We start from the raw sequence: 15498 nt of genomic DNA on the forward strand, positions 1-15498 counted from the left end.
TAAAAAATTATAATAAATTATCTTAGCATTTTTTACAGTCCACATCTTTATGAGTTTAATACTGAATTATATGTACATATAGAATTTTTGTACTTTTTTACCAGTAAATCATAATTTATGTATTTACACCAGAGGTGTCCAGGTGCCATGTCTGGCCCTCGGCACATTCTAAAAAAAAGTTAAAAAATTTTTTTTATGGAAACAAAACAAAAATGACAAAAGTGCACTAATTTTACAAGAATATTGACAGATTAAAGTAATAATATTAAGAGGGGAAATAGTATAAAGTTCAATTATTATAGAAAAAAAGTCATAGTGTGAGAAACAATAGAAAACAAAGTTGCTTATTTGGGAAAATTAGGTTGGGAAAAAGCCAGAATATTATGACAATAATTTCACATTATTACAAGAAACAAATGGACCAAAAATAGTTAAAATATTTGTTTTTAAAATGCAAATAAAGTGTAATATAAGAAGAAAAACAAATGTATTTGTATTTTATTTATTTTATTAGGTTGATTTATTTTATTTAAAAAAATATAAAATGTTTCAGCCTATCTACATGGGCTGTAAAGGTGACTCCCGAACTGAATGTGTGAATATTATCATTTATCCAGATCACTTTATTATATTAATTAATCGATCGATCGAAAGTGGACAACCTGAACAGTCCAGTTGCGATCGATTCAATGCCCTGAAAAGTTAATTTTATTTGTGAATATATATTTTTTTATTTGTTTTCATGCTAATACAACATGACTGTCATTCCAAGAAAGTATTTTTGTGTCATCCTTCTGTAAGGACTAAAAATGGTGCTAAAGAGAGCCTAAAACAAGCATCCCAGTTGTATGTCCTTATAAGGTTGTGTTGTCTTTCCACATCCCTTGCACATTATATCACTCACTGCTAACTGTTTTTATTGTATTGATGTTTTTTTGTCATTGCTTAACTTGTTTTCTCTTGTCTTTACGTGTATTTTGTGCCAGTAATAATAATATGAGTGAGTAAAAAAGAGGGCGTCAACAATGGCAGAGCTGGGAGATCCAAGTAAGGAGAGGAAGAATGAGGAAAAGCCGCCATGAGGACGCTGCTGATGTTGTGTCTCCTTCTTTCTTACACTCCTCGTCTTTATGGTAAGTTTTTTGTTGTTTTTTTTTGTTTTAAATTATCTGCTCTTTTTTTTCTAATCGCACTTTTTAGACTTTCTTGTGCCACGTGCGTGACGTCATCGCGTGTCGATAACCCATCAGACTTCCATCCAAGTATTTCAAATGACAGTAAAAGTGCTTTTTTTCGGGGCAATTAAACGTATTAATGTTGTTAATGGCGCATAATCTTCATTAGGTAGTACACCTGCACAAACCAATGCAAGACCTGTATGAAAAAAATGTGCCTTTATAGAGATAATAACACATACATTTAATGGAAAAATATCATTTTAACAATATCTTTATCATTGTGCATCTCCCATGCTGCCAAATAACCAAAGTACTGGAAACAGTTCTCTGTGGGATGAAATGAGTACTAAAATATTTAAAAAGTACACACACTTTTCTGCAATGCATATGTACAATACTTAAATTAGCTCATATTGGAATATTGTTTCAGCCCTTTTGACAATCAAATTTGTAATTTCACTCCATATATATTGATTGACATATCTCAGGTGTCTTATTAGGCCACACCCACAGGCTGATTCAATTGTTGCATTCTGCTGTCAAACTAAAAAAAAGTCCACACAGACTTAGTCATGGCTCGGTGAGGCATGTTTGCTCAGCACTCGTGTGTGTGTGTGTGTGTGTGTGTGTGTGTGTGACGAGTGCTATCTTGCCTGCTGAATCATGGAGGAAATGTGCCGTGCGCTGTTATGCCACTTGGCAGTGTGCAGGAAGTGAAGGGGAACATCTGTGTCAACGCTCGTCTTTCTTTTGACTGTCGCAGGGTCCAACGTGTGCACGTCGCGAGGAGTCACGACATGTCAGCAGTGTTTGACGGTTCATCCCAGCTGTGCATGGTGCTCCCAGGAGGTACCCCCGCCCCGGCCCCGGCCCCCGCCCCGGGCCCCTCGTGCTGCTTGTCCTGACAGAAACTCCTCCTGACATTCCCCACTGTATTTTTCTCTTGGCTTGCTTTTTTCCCCATGCTGAACTGTCCCTCCCTTATATTATAGTATTGAACCGCCATTTTTAGTAGTTTTGTAGTATTGGAAGTGTGTTAGCTTAATGCTAATGTACTTTATCCACTTCTGGTGATAGCATTTTAACATCATGCCAGGTTAGCATACAGCTTCCATGTCTGGGGCTGACTATAGTTAGCAGAGGTCTAAGCTACATTTTAAGACGTGTAGCGAAGCCTGCTTTTTTTACACAGCGGTAAAAGAGGCACATTTAGATTTTTGAATTGCATTTTCCGTGTTAAAGTTACCGCTTGTTGTCTTTGCCTGTCTCAGGTATTTGGCTTGGGGGGGTCAAGCGTGTCTCGCTGTGACCTGAAGCAGAATCTCCTGGATGGAGGCTGCTCCGAGGCAGCCGTGGAGTCGCCCGGCAGCACTTTGGTGATCCTGAAGGACAAGCAGCTCAGTGACAAAGCCTCGGGGGCGGCCAACGACGTCACTCAGATCACGCCCCAGGAGATCCGCATGGTGCTCAGGCCAGGTGGACCCCAACACGACCTGCGGAGAGGAGAACAACTCAAATTCTAACAACCCCCCCACTCTTTGCCACACAGGCGACTCCAAGAGGTTCACTGTAACCGTGAAGCAAGTGGAGGATTACCCGGTGGACCTCTACTACCTGATGGACCTTTCTTTTTCAATGAAGGATGATTTAGCTCGCCTGCGTACTCTGGGCAGCAAGCTGGCAAAGACCATGGGGAGGACCACCAGCAACCTACGCATGGGCTTTGGAGCCTTTGTGGACAAGACCGTGTCCCCCTTTATGTACTTGTCTCCACCAGAGGCCATCGTGAACCCTTGCTATGGGTAAGTACCCAAAGAAAACCATATCAATGTCTGAGGAGGAGAGGCTATTCCACCTTGTCTTCTCCCAACTCCCAAAGCATTGACCAGGATTGCCAGGCCCAGTTCGGGTTCAAGCATGTTCTGTCCCTTACGGAGACAGTGGCCCGCTTCACCAAGGAGGTGGAGAAGCAGCAGGTGTCCCGAAATCGAGACGCTCCAGAGGGTGGATTCGATGCTGTCATGCAGGCGATGGTGTGCAAGGTATAGAAAATAAAGCCAAACATGAATCCCATCACATTTTTCACGTCCTGCCATAACTGACTTTAAAGGAGAAGATTGGCTGGCGTCCGGATGCCTCGCACCTGCTGGTGTTCACCACCGATGCCAAAACCCACATCGCTCTGGACGGACGCATCGCCGGAATCGTGCAGCCCAATGACGGACAGTGTCACCTTGGTATCGACAACATCTACAACAAATCCACTGTGCTGGTAAGGGCAGCAACTTGAAGGACTTGAGGTTCCGGCATACTGTGGGCAGATGTAGTCACTATGTAAAAAAGCCATTAGAAAGACGCTAAACTGATGTTGTCCATTAAGCCTACCATATGAAAGGCACAGGTGGGATTTGAACCCACGATTTTCAGTTTACGAGACTGACGCCTTGCCACTTGGCCACCATGCCCATCATGGTGGTTTGTGTCATTAGAAATGTGTGACATTGACTGATGTTTTTAAACCTTATGTAATGGCTGTCAAGCTGCTCGCTCTAAAATAGACGAGAGACGAGACACGTTTGTGAGCATCATGAGATGTACAATTTAATCAAACTTGTTTAGAAGCAGAGTTACAGCAACATTAACTGTACAGCGTTGGAGCAAGAAGCTAGACAGACAGTCCCATTATAATGGGTTTGTGAGAGAAGGTGACCAAGTGACACCTTTTTTTTGTGGTGGACCACCGGGCTGCGCCACTGCTGTAGCTTTACCCTTCATCAAGATCAGAAGCACAACATTTTTGCTAACATATAAACCCATGGGCTGCACGGTGGTCAAGTGGTTAGCGCGCAGACCTCACAGTTAGGAGACCCGAGTTCAATCCCACCCTCGGCCATCTCTGTGTGGAGTTTGCGTGGTCTCCCCGTGCATGCATGGGTTTCTCTCTCTCTCTCCAAATTGTCTATAGGTATGAATGTGAGTGTGAATGGTTGTTTGTCTATATGTGCCCTGTGATTGGCTGGCCACCAGTCCAGGGGTGTACCCCGCCTCTCGCCCGAAGACAGCTGGGATTGGCACCAGCATCCCCCGCGACCCTCGTGAGGAAAAAGCGGTAGAAAATGAATGAATGAAAATTTTGTTTAGGGCGGCACGGCGGTCTAGTGGTTAGCGCGCAGACCTCACAGCTAGGATACCAGGGTTCAATTCCACCCTCGGCCATCTCTGTGTGGCGTTTGCATGGTCTCCCTGTGCATGTGTGGGTTTTCTCCCACTTTCCAAATCTCTCTCTCTCCAAATTGTCCATAGGTATGAATGTGAGTGTGAATGGTTGTTTGTTTATATGTGCCCTGTGATTGGCTGGGAAGACAGACAGAAGACAGCTGGGATAGGCTCCAGCACCCCTTGTGAGGATAAGCGGTAGAAAATGAATGAATGTAAAACCACAGATGAATACCGGAATGCTTTGACTTTCATCCCACGAGTTGATGTGTTTTTTGCCGCTTGTATTCCAGGACTATCCCTCCTTGGCGCTTCTGATGGACAAAATGTCTGAGAATAACATCAATCTGATTTTTGCCGTGACCGACTACGTGTTGCCTCTGTATAAGGTAAATGCTTGAATGCGGTTTAAAAATAACAACAAAATAAAACACGCATGAACCGAGTGGCCATGTTGATCTCTCTCTTCCCAGGAGTACAGTAAGCTCATTCCGGGCACAACCGTGGGAAAGCTGTCTGACGACTCTGGGAATGTTATTGAGCTCATTGAGGAAGCATATGCGGTAAGGACTTCATGGATCTCCCCCATGTTTGGACCCCCCTGGTTTAATTTATAAGGAACTAATATTTGTCATCTGGGTGCAGAAAATCCGCTCTAAAGTGGACCTGGAGCTTGTTGGAGTCCCCGATGAGCTGAATCTGTCCTTCAACGCAACGTGCCTGAACAATGAGGTCATCCCTGGTCTCAGGTCTTGCTCCGGCCTCAAGATCGGAGACACGGTATGCTGTTGCATTATTATTTCTCTGGGCCGACACACTCACCCAGACCTGGCTCCTCTTCAGGTGTCTTTCAGCGTGGAGGCTCAGTTACGAGGCTGCCCAAAGGAGAGGACCCAGACGTTCACCATCAAACCTCGAGGCTTCAGGGACTCTCTGCAAGTCACCGTGAATTTCGCCTGCGTGTGTGACTGCGAGGCCGACAGCGAGGTCAACAGCCCGTCATGCAGCAACGGTAACGGCACCTACGAGTGCGGCGTGTGTCAGTGCCACGAGGGCCGCCTGGGCCCGCGCTGCGAGTGCTCCCTGGAGGACTACAGTCCCTCTGACGACGACAAGTGCATCCCCAAGCCGGGGAGCCCCATCTGCAACGGGCGGGGGGACTGCCTGTGCGGACAGTGCTCGTGCCATGCCAGTGAGTTTGGACAAGTGTGGGGCAAACACTGCGAGTGTGATGACTTCAACTGTCTGAGATTCAAAGGCGCCCTCTGCTCAGGTGAGGCCCTGTTTTTCGCAATTTTTTAAATTTCCACACCCACTCCTCGCTATAAAAGCCTGTCCTGGCTCGCCTGCTCCACTCATCTTACTCTGTAGCCACACCTAAAATGTCACAGCGGGACCAGACGAGTTCAACTACAAACTTTATTGGTAAATACCCTCACCGGACACTTCATTAGCTCCGCCTCCAATGTGTTCCAATACAAACATTCATTCATTCATTTTCTACCGCTTTTCCTCACGAGGGTCGCTGTCTTCGGGCGAGAGGCGGAGTACACCCTGGACTGGTGGCCAGCCAATCACAGGGCACATATAGACAAACAACCATTCACACTCACATTCATACCTATGGACAATTGGACAATGGAGTCGCCAATTAACCTAGCATGTTTTTGGAATGTGGGAGGAAACCGGAGTACCCGGAGAAAACCCACGCATGTACGGGGAGAACATGCAAACTCCACACAGAGAGGGTGGAATCGAACCCTGGTCCTCCTAGCTGTGCCGCCCTCCAATACAAACATTCACAAGATAACTCCGACCCAAACATGCTCACTGGGTGAGCAGGTAACTGGGATGTTTTCAGCTTCCAGGAATGGCGTACAGATCCTTGCAACATGGGGCCGTGCGTGATCATGCCGCAACACGAGGTGATGACACAACAGGGGGCCTCAGGCTGTCTTCACAGTATCTCTGTGCGTTCAACATGACATCAATACAGCAAAATTGACCTGTGCTGTGGATGGAGTGGCCCGTGGTGGCAGTGGGGTTATGGTATGCACTGGCACATATGTTATGGACAGCATTGGACAGCTTTTTGCTGTATTGATCGCAAGATCTAAGCTAGCAAGTGTGTTTGGGGTGCAATACGGTCACAGCAGACACCCCGAGTACAGTTCAACTGCGCATTTTTGAGTGGCCTTTTATTGTGGCCACACCCGTACAATAATCATGCTGTCTAAATCAGCAGTTCAGCTCATGAAGAATGAGCAAAACAAGTGTTGAGTCGGTATCGTATCGGTTTAAGCATCCTTAATGCAGAACACGTGTCAAAATGGTCCCCTCACCTCCTGCAGTCTACAGTGAAGGTGTTCCAAGTGAAACTAGAGTTTGGACTTGCTTTTACTTGTAATGTTTTCTTCTTGCACGGTCCTGACAGCGCTCATTACGCTGTGCACACATGCTGATGTAAAAATCACACATAGTGCGCAACAACGGACTCTTGTAGGGGAACTGAATTGAAACTGAAAGCAGGGAGCTGGCACCCCTTTTTGCCTCTTTAAAAAAAACACCCATGACTTTGCATGCATTCCCTACGGCCGTGTGTGTTTTTATTCGTGGAAGCCGGGAGACAGAAGAGACAGAAAGCCCGGCCTGGGGGCCCGATAAATGCGAGGACAAATGGAGAACAGGAAAGTTTGCATTCCTGTACTGGAAATGAGGCCAACCTTTCCTTTTTATTCCTTCAACTTCCATGGCTTCCTCCCTCTTTTTAATGTCCTCCTCGCTCAAGCTTGCTCATGTGTTTAATGAGCCGGATGTGTAGACGTCTTCCACGGCGGGATGATGTCAACATAAAAAGTCCCAGAAAAGACAAGACTCACCATCCGGCGATGATTGTGTGATGCAAGACGTGTTAACTATTAACACAGACAGGGTATTGACTCCTCCACCACATGAAATGTTTTAAGCTGCGGCATTAGCGACCCTTGACCCCTCTGGGATGTTTCATGAGCCGCCCCTCCTCCCGTCCTCATAGATTCTGATGGGCTGAGTCATTTACTGCCAAATCCCGTTTGGGTTTGTGCTAAGCAGCTTTTTTAGTACATCTCACCAAATAAGTACACTACAGAGTCCAGTTTTGGGCCCTGAAGGTATACCGACTTTTACACGGCCCAGATCCAAAAGGTACTGAACCTTCTGGCAGTTCCACCCCAGTGACAAGACATTGGCATTTTTTGGTAAAGTCGTGAAAAAGAGGTTGCAGCTGAGTGCAAAAGTTTCCCGTGGTCACACGGAACTGGGGAAGTTTAATACATTTGAAGCATTCATTCATTCATTTTCTACCGCTTTTTCCTCACGAGGGTCACAGGGGGTGCTGGAGCCTATCCCAGCTGTCTTTGGGCGAGAGGCGGGGTACACCCTGGACTGGTGGCCAGCCAATCACAGGGCACATATAGACAAACAACCATTCACACTCACATTCATACCTATGGACAATTTGGAGTCGCTAATTAACCTAGCATGTTTTTGGAATGTGGGAGGAAACCGGAGTACCCGGAGAAAACCCATGCATGCACGGACATTGAAATCTGGTCTCCTCGCTGTGAGGCATGTGCACTAACCACTCTTACGCCGTGCAGTGCTATGTAGGATTCCTTATTTATAAATGGAATATTTTACTAGTTAGCGCGTCGAAAATGTGTCTATGACCTCCTAAATATGGCTTTTAACACTATTAGAGCCCTCTAGACATGAAATAACACCCCTATAGTCACCTTTAGACTTTTAATCATTCCTTTTCTACCACTTATCCTCACAAGGGTCACGGGGGTTGCTGGAGCCTATCCCAGCTGTCTTCAGGCAAGAAGCGGGGTACACTGGTGGCCAGCCAATCACAGGGCACATCTAGACAAACAACCATTCACACTCACATTCATACCTATGGACAATTTGGAGTCGCTAATTAACCTAGCATGTTTTTGGAATGTGGGAGGAAACCGGAGTACCCGGAGAAAACCCACGCATGCACGGGGAGAACATGCAAACTCCACACAGAGGGTGGAATTGAACCCTGGTCTCCTCGCTGTGTCGCCCCTACATTTGAAGCAGCATTCCACTATTTTAATGTCGTTTGCTAACTTATTTTTACTCTTGAATGACAGTTTGACCCTGAAGCGGAGTAGGTCCCCTGGAAGAAAAAAAATGTCCTGGGACACATTGTGTCCCTTTTCCTCCTGAGTGATGACAGGCCCCGCCCCTTTCTGCTTGAGTGGCGTCTCAGGAAGTGCTTTCATGCGTGGCAACCGGCAGACAAGGAGATGAGGAAACCATCACGTTCTTTCACAATAAGCGCACTTCCCGTCTTTGTCGGGGGAAGAACGTCAAGACGTTTTAGTCACCGCTACGTTGTTTGTTTACCAACTGAGCGTGCACGGTGCTTTCATTTTGTGTCAGTGCCTTTGAGCAGGAGAGTTTTCTCAGGCCGAGAGCTGACGATGAGAGCCATGAATGAATGATTAACACTTTCTCCACAGTTAATAAATAACAACGTTACGCCCAACAGTGATAACACTAAAGTCCACATTTCTCATCTTCAGGCGCACTTGAAAGTGCTTCAATTCTCACATGTTTGTGATTAAAAACGAAGCGACGTCAAGCTACTTTCGACGGTCATCATTCCACTTCTGGATCGCACACACACCCACACACACCCACACACAAGAGTGATAAGGATAATAAACTCTGCAGCGGAAATGAGTGCTATCATGACTAAAATTCTTACTCAAATTGCTACCCAAATTCCAAACGTTTCCAACGTCTCAAAGCTAAGCTGATTTGTACACTTTTTTTTTGTGCAAGGCAAGTTTATTTATTTCTTCATTCCATCAAACATCAAATATTTTTGAAATCATTGCATAAAATTCCATAAATCAATCCATAAAACCAAAACATGAAATATGGTAGGAGTGCAAATAAAATACTTTCAGATGTGTTTTGAGCAATGTCTCACATCTTCTGGACAACAGTTCCAAATTTTGACACCATCCCGCAGAAGACCGCTCCCTGAGCCCTCTAGTGGCGGTGTTTAACAACTACATCCGGCTATCGTTTTTAGGTCACGGCAAGTGCAGCTGCAGCTTCTGCCAGTGCGACGCCGGCTGGGTGGGCGAGAACTGCAACTGCAGCACGCGCATCGACACGTGCATGTCCAACATCGGCCTGGTCTGCAGCGGCCGCGGTAACTGCGAGTGTGGCGTGTGCCAGTGCACGCAGCCCGGAGCTTACGGCGCCACCTGTGAGAAATGCCCCACCTGCCCCGACTCCTGCACCATTAAGAAGTACGTCCATGTTAACTTCCTTTTTAAATTATAATAACACAAAACTGTTTATACAAAAAATACTTTTGTGTAACCTGTCTGACTGTAACCGATATACTTATTTAGCTGTAGTAATGTGTCAAAACAGAGTCCATTGCAAGATATTTTAACAAATTATTTTATTATAATTTATTATAAATACAGTATTCCCTCATTTACTGCGGGTGATAGCCCCCAGTATACACTTTATACACTTTTCGCAGACAGGCATCAACATTTTCTCACATTTCTGTCTTGTTTAAACACTCAAAAAGGTGCCGTTCCGATGTACTGTAGCGTTTTTGTGTCCTCGTTAAACAAATTCTCGTCGTTTTAATTTTCATATATTATACTATAGTATATTATTCTATTGTTCTTCTCATATAAGTAATTGAATTAATCAATATTATTTTTTAAAACTAATCTAATTATTGTCACTTTATGAAGGTATTACATTGTATTTTTATTTATTTATTTATTTTTATGAGTTACCATGTCAATGTGATATATTTACTTTTCCAATTTTGTTTTTGTGGTGCATTAAGGTGTCATGTGTAAAAAAAAAATAAAAGTTTTGTTGTTGTTGCAGGGAGTGTGTTGAGTGTCAGCACTTCCAACGAGGCCAGTACACGGACGACGACAGCTGCAATCGCATCTGCAAAGATGAAATAAAAGTGGTGGCTGAACTTGGTGAGACGGCCACCAACTTTTTAACGTTGTTAGATTTGTACCTCAAAGCGTTTTAGACAGGCGGACCTCATTTACTACCTTCGTCCGACAGAGTTCCACTCGAAGAACGCGGTGAACTGCTCGTACAAAGACGAAAACGACTGCGTGGTGCACTTCCAGTACTCCGAAGACGAAAGCGGCAAATCCATCTTGTATGTGATAAAAGAGCCAGGTACTGTCACACCTGAAGGACGCTTTTAAAGCCGTCGTGACGGAGCAGCGTGTTCCCTAAAAGGAAGGTTTTTTTTATCCCAGCTGACTCTCTTGTGATCTGTTAAGAATGCCCTGAGGGCCCCGACATCCTGGTGGTGCTCCTGGCCGTGGCCGGAGCCATTCTGCTGCTGGGACTTGTGGCTCTGCTCATCTGGAAGCTGCTGGTCACCATCCACGACCGCAGGGAGTACGACAGATTTGAGAAGGAGCGAGCCAAAGCCAGGTGGAACACGGTAAGAGGGGAACCTTGACAGTCCAGAAATGATCTCATCTGGAGACAAACCTTTATATACTGTACAGTCAAAGTCACATTTGTAGCTGTAATGCAGGTGTAAAAAGAAGTTAACTGCAATCAATAGTTAACCATACAAGCAAACAGACACTAGGAGTAACTTCCTGTTTACATTAGCAGTCAAAAGTTTTGAAACACCCTTTCATACTATTGAATTAGAAGGTGTCCCCATACTTTTGACTGGCACTTCAAGTCACCTCCTTTTCATTCCCAGGCCAACAACCCGCTGTACAAAGGAGCAACGTCCACCTTCACCAACGTGGCGTACAAAGGCGCCGCCACAAGCTGAGCCTCAAACGACCTCTTTATGGCTCTGTATTCTATGACCAATGCATTGTACAATTAGGAACAACGACTCCATTCTTCACGTTAAGTCTACTGTTGTCATGTTTGCTGTGTTGTCTGCTGTACACGCATGAAAGTTGCACTCATTTGTTTACAATTCTTGTTTTTTTCTGTAGCTCAGCATCGCCCATCATTATTCATTGTGTTTTTTGTCGCTTTTTTTATAGCACTTGTAAATGCTTTTAATAAATACATTTGCTGTAATTTATTTGAAATGAGATGCAAATATTAATCATCAAGGTTTATTTGCTGTAAATACAGTATGATGTTTTCTACAAATGTGGGTGGGAAATGCCAATAAACCCTGCCTTCATGCACACACACAAACTTATGATTAAACGTGCCTGCTTTTTTTATTCATAATTCTCTAACATCTAATCTGATGTACCTCCACATTTGGCAAGCAATCGTTCAGGTGAAAAGAAAAAAACAAGATGTGAGGAAATGTCTCCCTCTAGTGGACATACTTTGGATTGCACCCTTAAAATTAGCTGCTGCTCTTGAGAATATTATGCTTGGTGATTTTTTTTCACAACAATAATGCCTAATGGCAGGAACGATATCACAATTTGTAATGAACTTTTGTGATTCGCAACGCTTTCTTTGGCAGTAAAACATTTGTGAAAATCAAAGTGGAGATAATTTTATATTTTGCCGTAGTTATTATATATGCCATTTGTTTGTGGTGTTTGGGTATATAGGAAAACGGCACTGGTCAGGCTAATTCACAGAAACACATTAAAATACTGGAGATTACTACAGAAATTATCAAAATATTTTAAAACAATTCAATATAAAATATATCTTACATTCCTCACATCTCAATTTTATTTGATGTTTTTCTACAATAATATTTCATTTATAAGCGCTGTTGTCAGTGGTGCAGGTAATTTCCGATAGCACATGAACGCAGCACAATGGGAAGCACGGCCTACTTCCTGTGCGTCATTTTCCAACATGGCGGCGCCCCACACGGTGGTTGTTAGCACCTGTGACTCGACTCCAATTTTGACAGATTCGCCCTCATCCGACGTGAAACGACCCCAGTTCGGGACTCGTTTTCTTAGAGACCCTCGGCAGGTTTTCCAGCACAACGCCTGGTGGGTAAATTGACGAAAATCCGCTACAAATGTGTTAAACCGCTAATGGCTGTGACGCGTTTGGTGGAAATGAACTGAAAAGCCAAAGTAATGTACTGTGTGGTCAACAGGGACAACGTGGAGTGGACCGAGGAACAAGAAGCAGCTGCAAAAACCAAAGTAGAAGAAAATAGTCAGCCATTGCCTCAAGAGAAACAAGGTAGAAGTCCATTCATCCATTTTCTATAGAGCTTGCCCTCCAGGGTGACACACGGCATCCAACCTGGACGTGTCACCTGTCAATCACAGGACACATATATAGACTTGCTAACCACAAGGCCCCACAAGGTATCTGACATACCTCTCAGCAGGTGCCACTTATTTTAACAACATCCATAAACACAATGAGGAACAGAGAAACCTAAACTTAACTGTTGTGGTGTGTGTAACCATGGCAACATCTAACCATGTCTTTCAGAGGACTATGACAACCGTGCCAACGAGTACTGGAACGACTTCTACACCATCCATGAAAACCGCTTCTTTAAAGACCGTCACTGGCTCTTCACCGAGTTCCCAGAGTTGGCTCCGGGTCTCCGCCCCCAAGGCCATCCTGAGGTCCCAGGCACAGGTGGCGGTCCGCAGGCCAGTTTGGATCGGGGACAAAGTGACGATGAATTTCCCGGTTCTCGTGCCACATATCGAATTCTTGAGGTGTTTTTAGGAAGTTCGTAATGTTGTGACTAGTGGATGCTAACAAAAGCTCTTTGGACAGGTCGGCTGTGGCGTCGGCAACACGGTGTTTCCCATCTTGAAGACTAACAAGTAAGTGAAGGCAAATATATTCATCTGTATTTATGTATTTATTTATAATTATCATTTTTTGTGCAGTGACCCAGGACTTTTTGTGTACTGCTGTGACTTCTCCAGCACAGCCGTGGAGCTCGTCAAGGTCAGAAACGTTAATAAAGTTTAGATTGAGATTGAAAGCAACTCAGGCGTTCTCACCTTCAGGCTAACCCGGAATACGACCCGGCTCGCTGCTTCGCCTTTGTCCACGACTTGAGCGACGGAAGCGCGTCGTACCCCATCGCGGAGGGAACCCTTAATGTCGTGGTGCTCATCTTTGTACTGTCGGCGTTGCATCCGGACAAGTATGAACCCTTCACGCTTTTGTTGATGCATTTCCTGTCGGTCATTGATGATGGTAGAAAAAAAAAATGTGTCCAGGATGCAGGCGTCAATCAGTAGATTAGCGCGGCTGCTGAAGCCCGGCGGGGTGATGCTGCTACGGGACTACGGCCGCTACGACATGGCACAGCTCCGCTTTAAGAAGGGTGAGTCAAGTGCTGGCTGTCATATGCTTTCTGGTTGCCAGCTGTTTGACATTTTGAAGCCCCAATTAGTTGTTTCTCCAGATGTTGATAGTTTAGATAACATTTTCCAGGAAAATGCACTGAACTTACTCCGAAAGTGTGATGACTACCATAGAAGCAGAAATATGCGTCGTTGATGTAGCATGGCAATGAACGCGTTGCCCTTGCACCTTAATGCAGCATGGCTAACAGCCAATCGCAAGCTGTGTTTCACCTCACCCATTGCTGTACACACTTGTGTTTAATACCGCGGTTATTCTATTTTAGTTTTATTTAAGTGTACTGTATAGCGGTTAGCTTATTAAGAAATACTAACAAACAAATGTAGTTTCTCTCAGGTGTCAGCCATCTTCTTTTTGCTTGTAAGATCAGACTAGGGAGTTGTCTTAAGTCCCAGGTTTCACACATGCATCATCCTGAATGACTATTTTCGAATAAGTAATGATGATGTCAATCAATGTTCTCCCAGGAAGGTGTCTGTCAGAAAACTTTTATGTCCGTGGTGACGGAACGCGAGTGTACTTTTTCACTCAAGGTAATTATTTTGGAATCCTTTATATGGAAAACAAAACAACAAAAACATAATTTTTTTATGCATGGCGTCCTTTTCAGAGGAGCTCCATGAGCTATTCACCGAGGCCGGCTTGGAGAAGGTGCAGAACCTGGTGGACAGGAGGCTGCAGGTGAACCGGGGCAAGCAGCTCACCATGTACAGGGTGTGGATCCAGTGCAAGTACCGCAGGGCCCAGACTCAGCTCCACAAACCGGAGGAGGAAACCCACACTGGTGATGCGGAGAGCTGAAGCCAACCTGATGTTCAGAGACGCTCCTTCATGAGCCGGATGCTGCCATGATGTACATCCATCCATTTTCTTTAGCGCTTGTCCTCGTTGCTGTCATTGGGGTGAGCTGGAGCCTATCCCAGCTGACTTTTTTGGGGGGTGATATACTGGGTACTGGTCACCTGTCAATCACAGGACACAGACAAACATTCACGCCTATGGATAGTTTAGCCTAATGCACACATTTTGGGGAAGCCGGACTACTGGGAAAACATGCAAACTTCCAACACACCAAGATTCCCACCTGGCTCTGCAGACTGGGAGGTAGCCATGCTAACCACTAGCCACGCCATCCCATAATGTCATAGAGGTACTATTACGAGGACGGGCTGGTCACCCTGGTCTTCATGTTTCTATTCACCACAATGCTGTGTTTTTAGTAGTGACATTTTGGAACACATTGTGCCATTTTAACCTTTTTGTACACATAATAAAAATATCACCAAGTTTACATATTATTTACATTTATTGATTGATTCATATTAAAACGTTTCCATAATGAGCTGCATTGTTTGCCTACTGGGATCAGCTATCGATCGACACGAGGTTTGCAGCAGGTTTGTGGACTTGACGTAATCTCACGAGAAACTACGAGATTTGGGTGATAAAAGGTGGGTGATACTACACATTTTAGTATGAATTCGATACCATGTACATACTGTGCCAGTATCGCCTGTACTGTTGAACTTTTTTCGAGATCGTTGAATTATTTTAAGATTTAGAAAAAACAATTGAATACAACAAGAGAAGGTAAAGTCAGTCGGGTAAAATAAATTGACTCATTTTAATATTTTGGGTGTTTTTATGCCCCAACAGTCCTCTTTTTCTGTGTGGTTTCAAACTATAAACCAATACATACAGTATATTTCAACAA

General features: G+C 44.6%; 2 protein-coding genes and 1 non-coding gene across 3 annotated transcripts; 2 read left to right on the plus strand and 1 right to left on the minus strand.

Annotated features, from left to right (window-relative positions):
* The first annotated feature begins 515 nt into the window (after window positions 1–515).
* Window positions 516–11857, plus strand: LOC131103204 (integrin beta-3-like). Its single transcript, XM_078797407.1, has 15 exons — window positions 516–1133; window positions 1942–2027; window positions 2450–2654; window positions 2728–2980; window positions 3058–3220; window positions 3289–3450; window positions 4688–4783; window positions 4868–4957; window positions 5040–5174; window positions 5238–5667; window positions 9508–9730; window positions 10338–10438; window positions 10530–10649; window positions 10757–10923; window positions 11197–11857. Exons 1-15 carry the CDS (start codon window positions 1079–1081, stop codon window positions 11269–11271), a joined length of 2361 nt encoding a protein of 786 aa, XP_078653533.1. The 5' UTR covers window positions 516–1078; the 3' UTR covers window positions 11272–11857.
* Window positions 3572–3643, minus strand: trnat-cgu (transfer RNA threonine (anticodon CGU)). Its single transcript has one exon. It is a non-coding gene; the product is annotated as a tRNA-Thr (tRNA).
* A 374-nt stretch (window positions 11858–12231) lies between the features above and the next one.
* Window positions 12232–15075, plus strand: mettl2a (methyltransferase 2A, methylcytidine). Its single transcript, XM_058049226.2, has 9 exons — window positions 12232–12427; window positions 12538–12626; window positions 12885–13120; window positions 13182–13231; window positions 13298–13358; window positions 13421–13560; window positions 13637–13743; window positions 14252–14317; window positions 14395–15075. The coding sequence occupies exons 1-9, from the start codon at window positions 12285–12287 to the stop codon at window positions 14583–14585; spliced, it is 1083 nt and encodes a 360-aa protein (XP_057905209.2). The 5' UTR covers window positions 12232–12284; the 3' UTR covers window positions 14586–15075.
* The last annotated feature ends 423 nt before the right edge of the window (window positions 15076–15498 follow it).

Source organism: Doryrhamphus excisus, linkage group LG16 (genome assembly GCF_037039965.1).
Source record: "Doryrhamphus excisus strain RoL-2023G ecotype Guam linkage group LG16, RoL_Dexc_Guam_v1.1, whole genome shotgun sequence".
Lineage (NCBI taxonomy): Eukaryota > Metazoa > Chordata > Actinopteri > Syngnathiformes > Syngnathidae > Doryrhamphus > Doryrhamphus excisus.

Coding starts and splice junctions, on each gene's coding strand:
- LOC131103204 (XM_078797407.1), top strand. CDS start 1,079: ATGAGGACGCTGCTGATGTTGTGTCTCCTTCTTTCTTACACTCCTCGT. Junction 2,655..2,727: donor CCGCATGGTGCTCAGGCCAG/GTGGACCCCAAC, acceptor TTTGCCACACAG/GCGACTCCAAGAGGTTCACT. Junction 10,439..10,529: donor AAAAGTGGTGGCTGAACTTG/GTGAGACGGCCA, acceptor TTCGTCCGACAG/AGTTCCACTCGAAGAACGCG.
- mettl2a (XM_058049226.2), top strand. CDS start 12,285: ATGGCGGCGCCCCACACGGTGGTTGTTAGCACCTGTGACTCGACTCCA. Junction 13,359..13,420: donor CAGCCGTGGAGCTCGTCAAG/GTCAGAAACGTT, acceptor TCTCACCTTCAG/GCTAACCCGGAATACGACCC. Junction 13,744..14,251: donor ACAGCTCCGCTTTAAGAAGG/GTGAGTCAAGTG, acceptor ATGTTCTCCCAG/GAAGGTGTCTGTCAGAAAAC.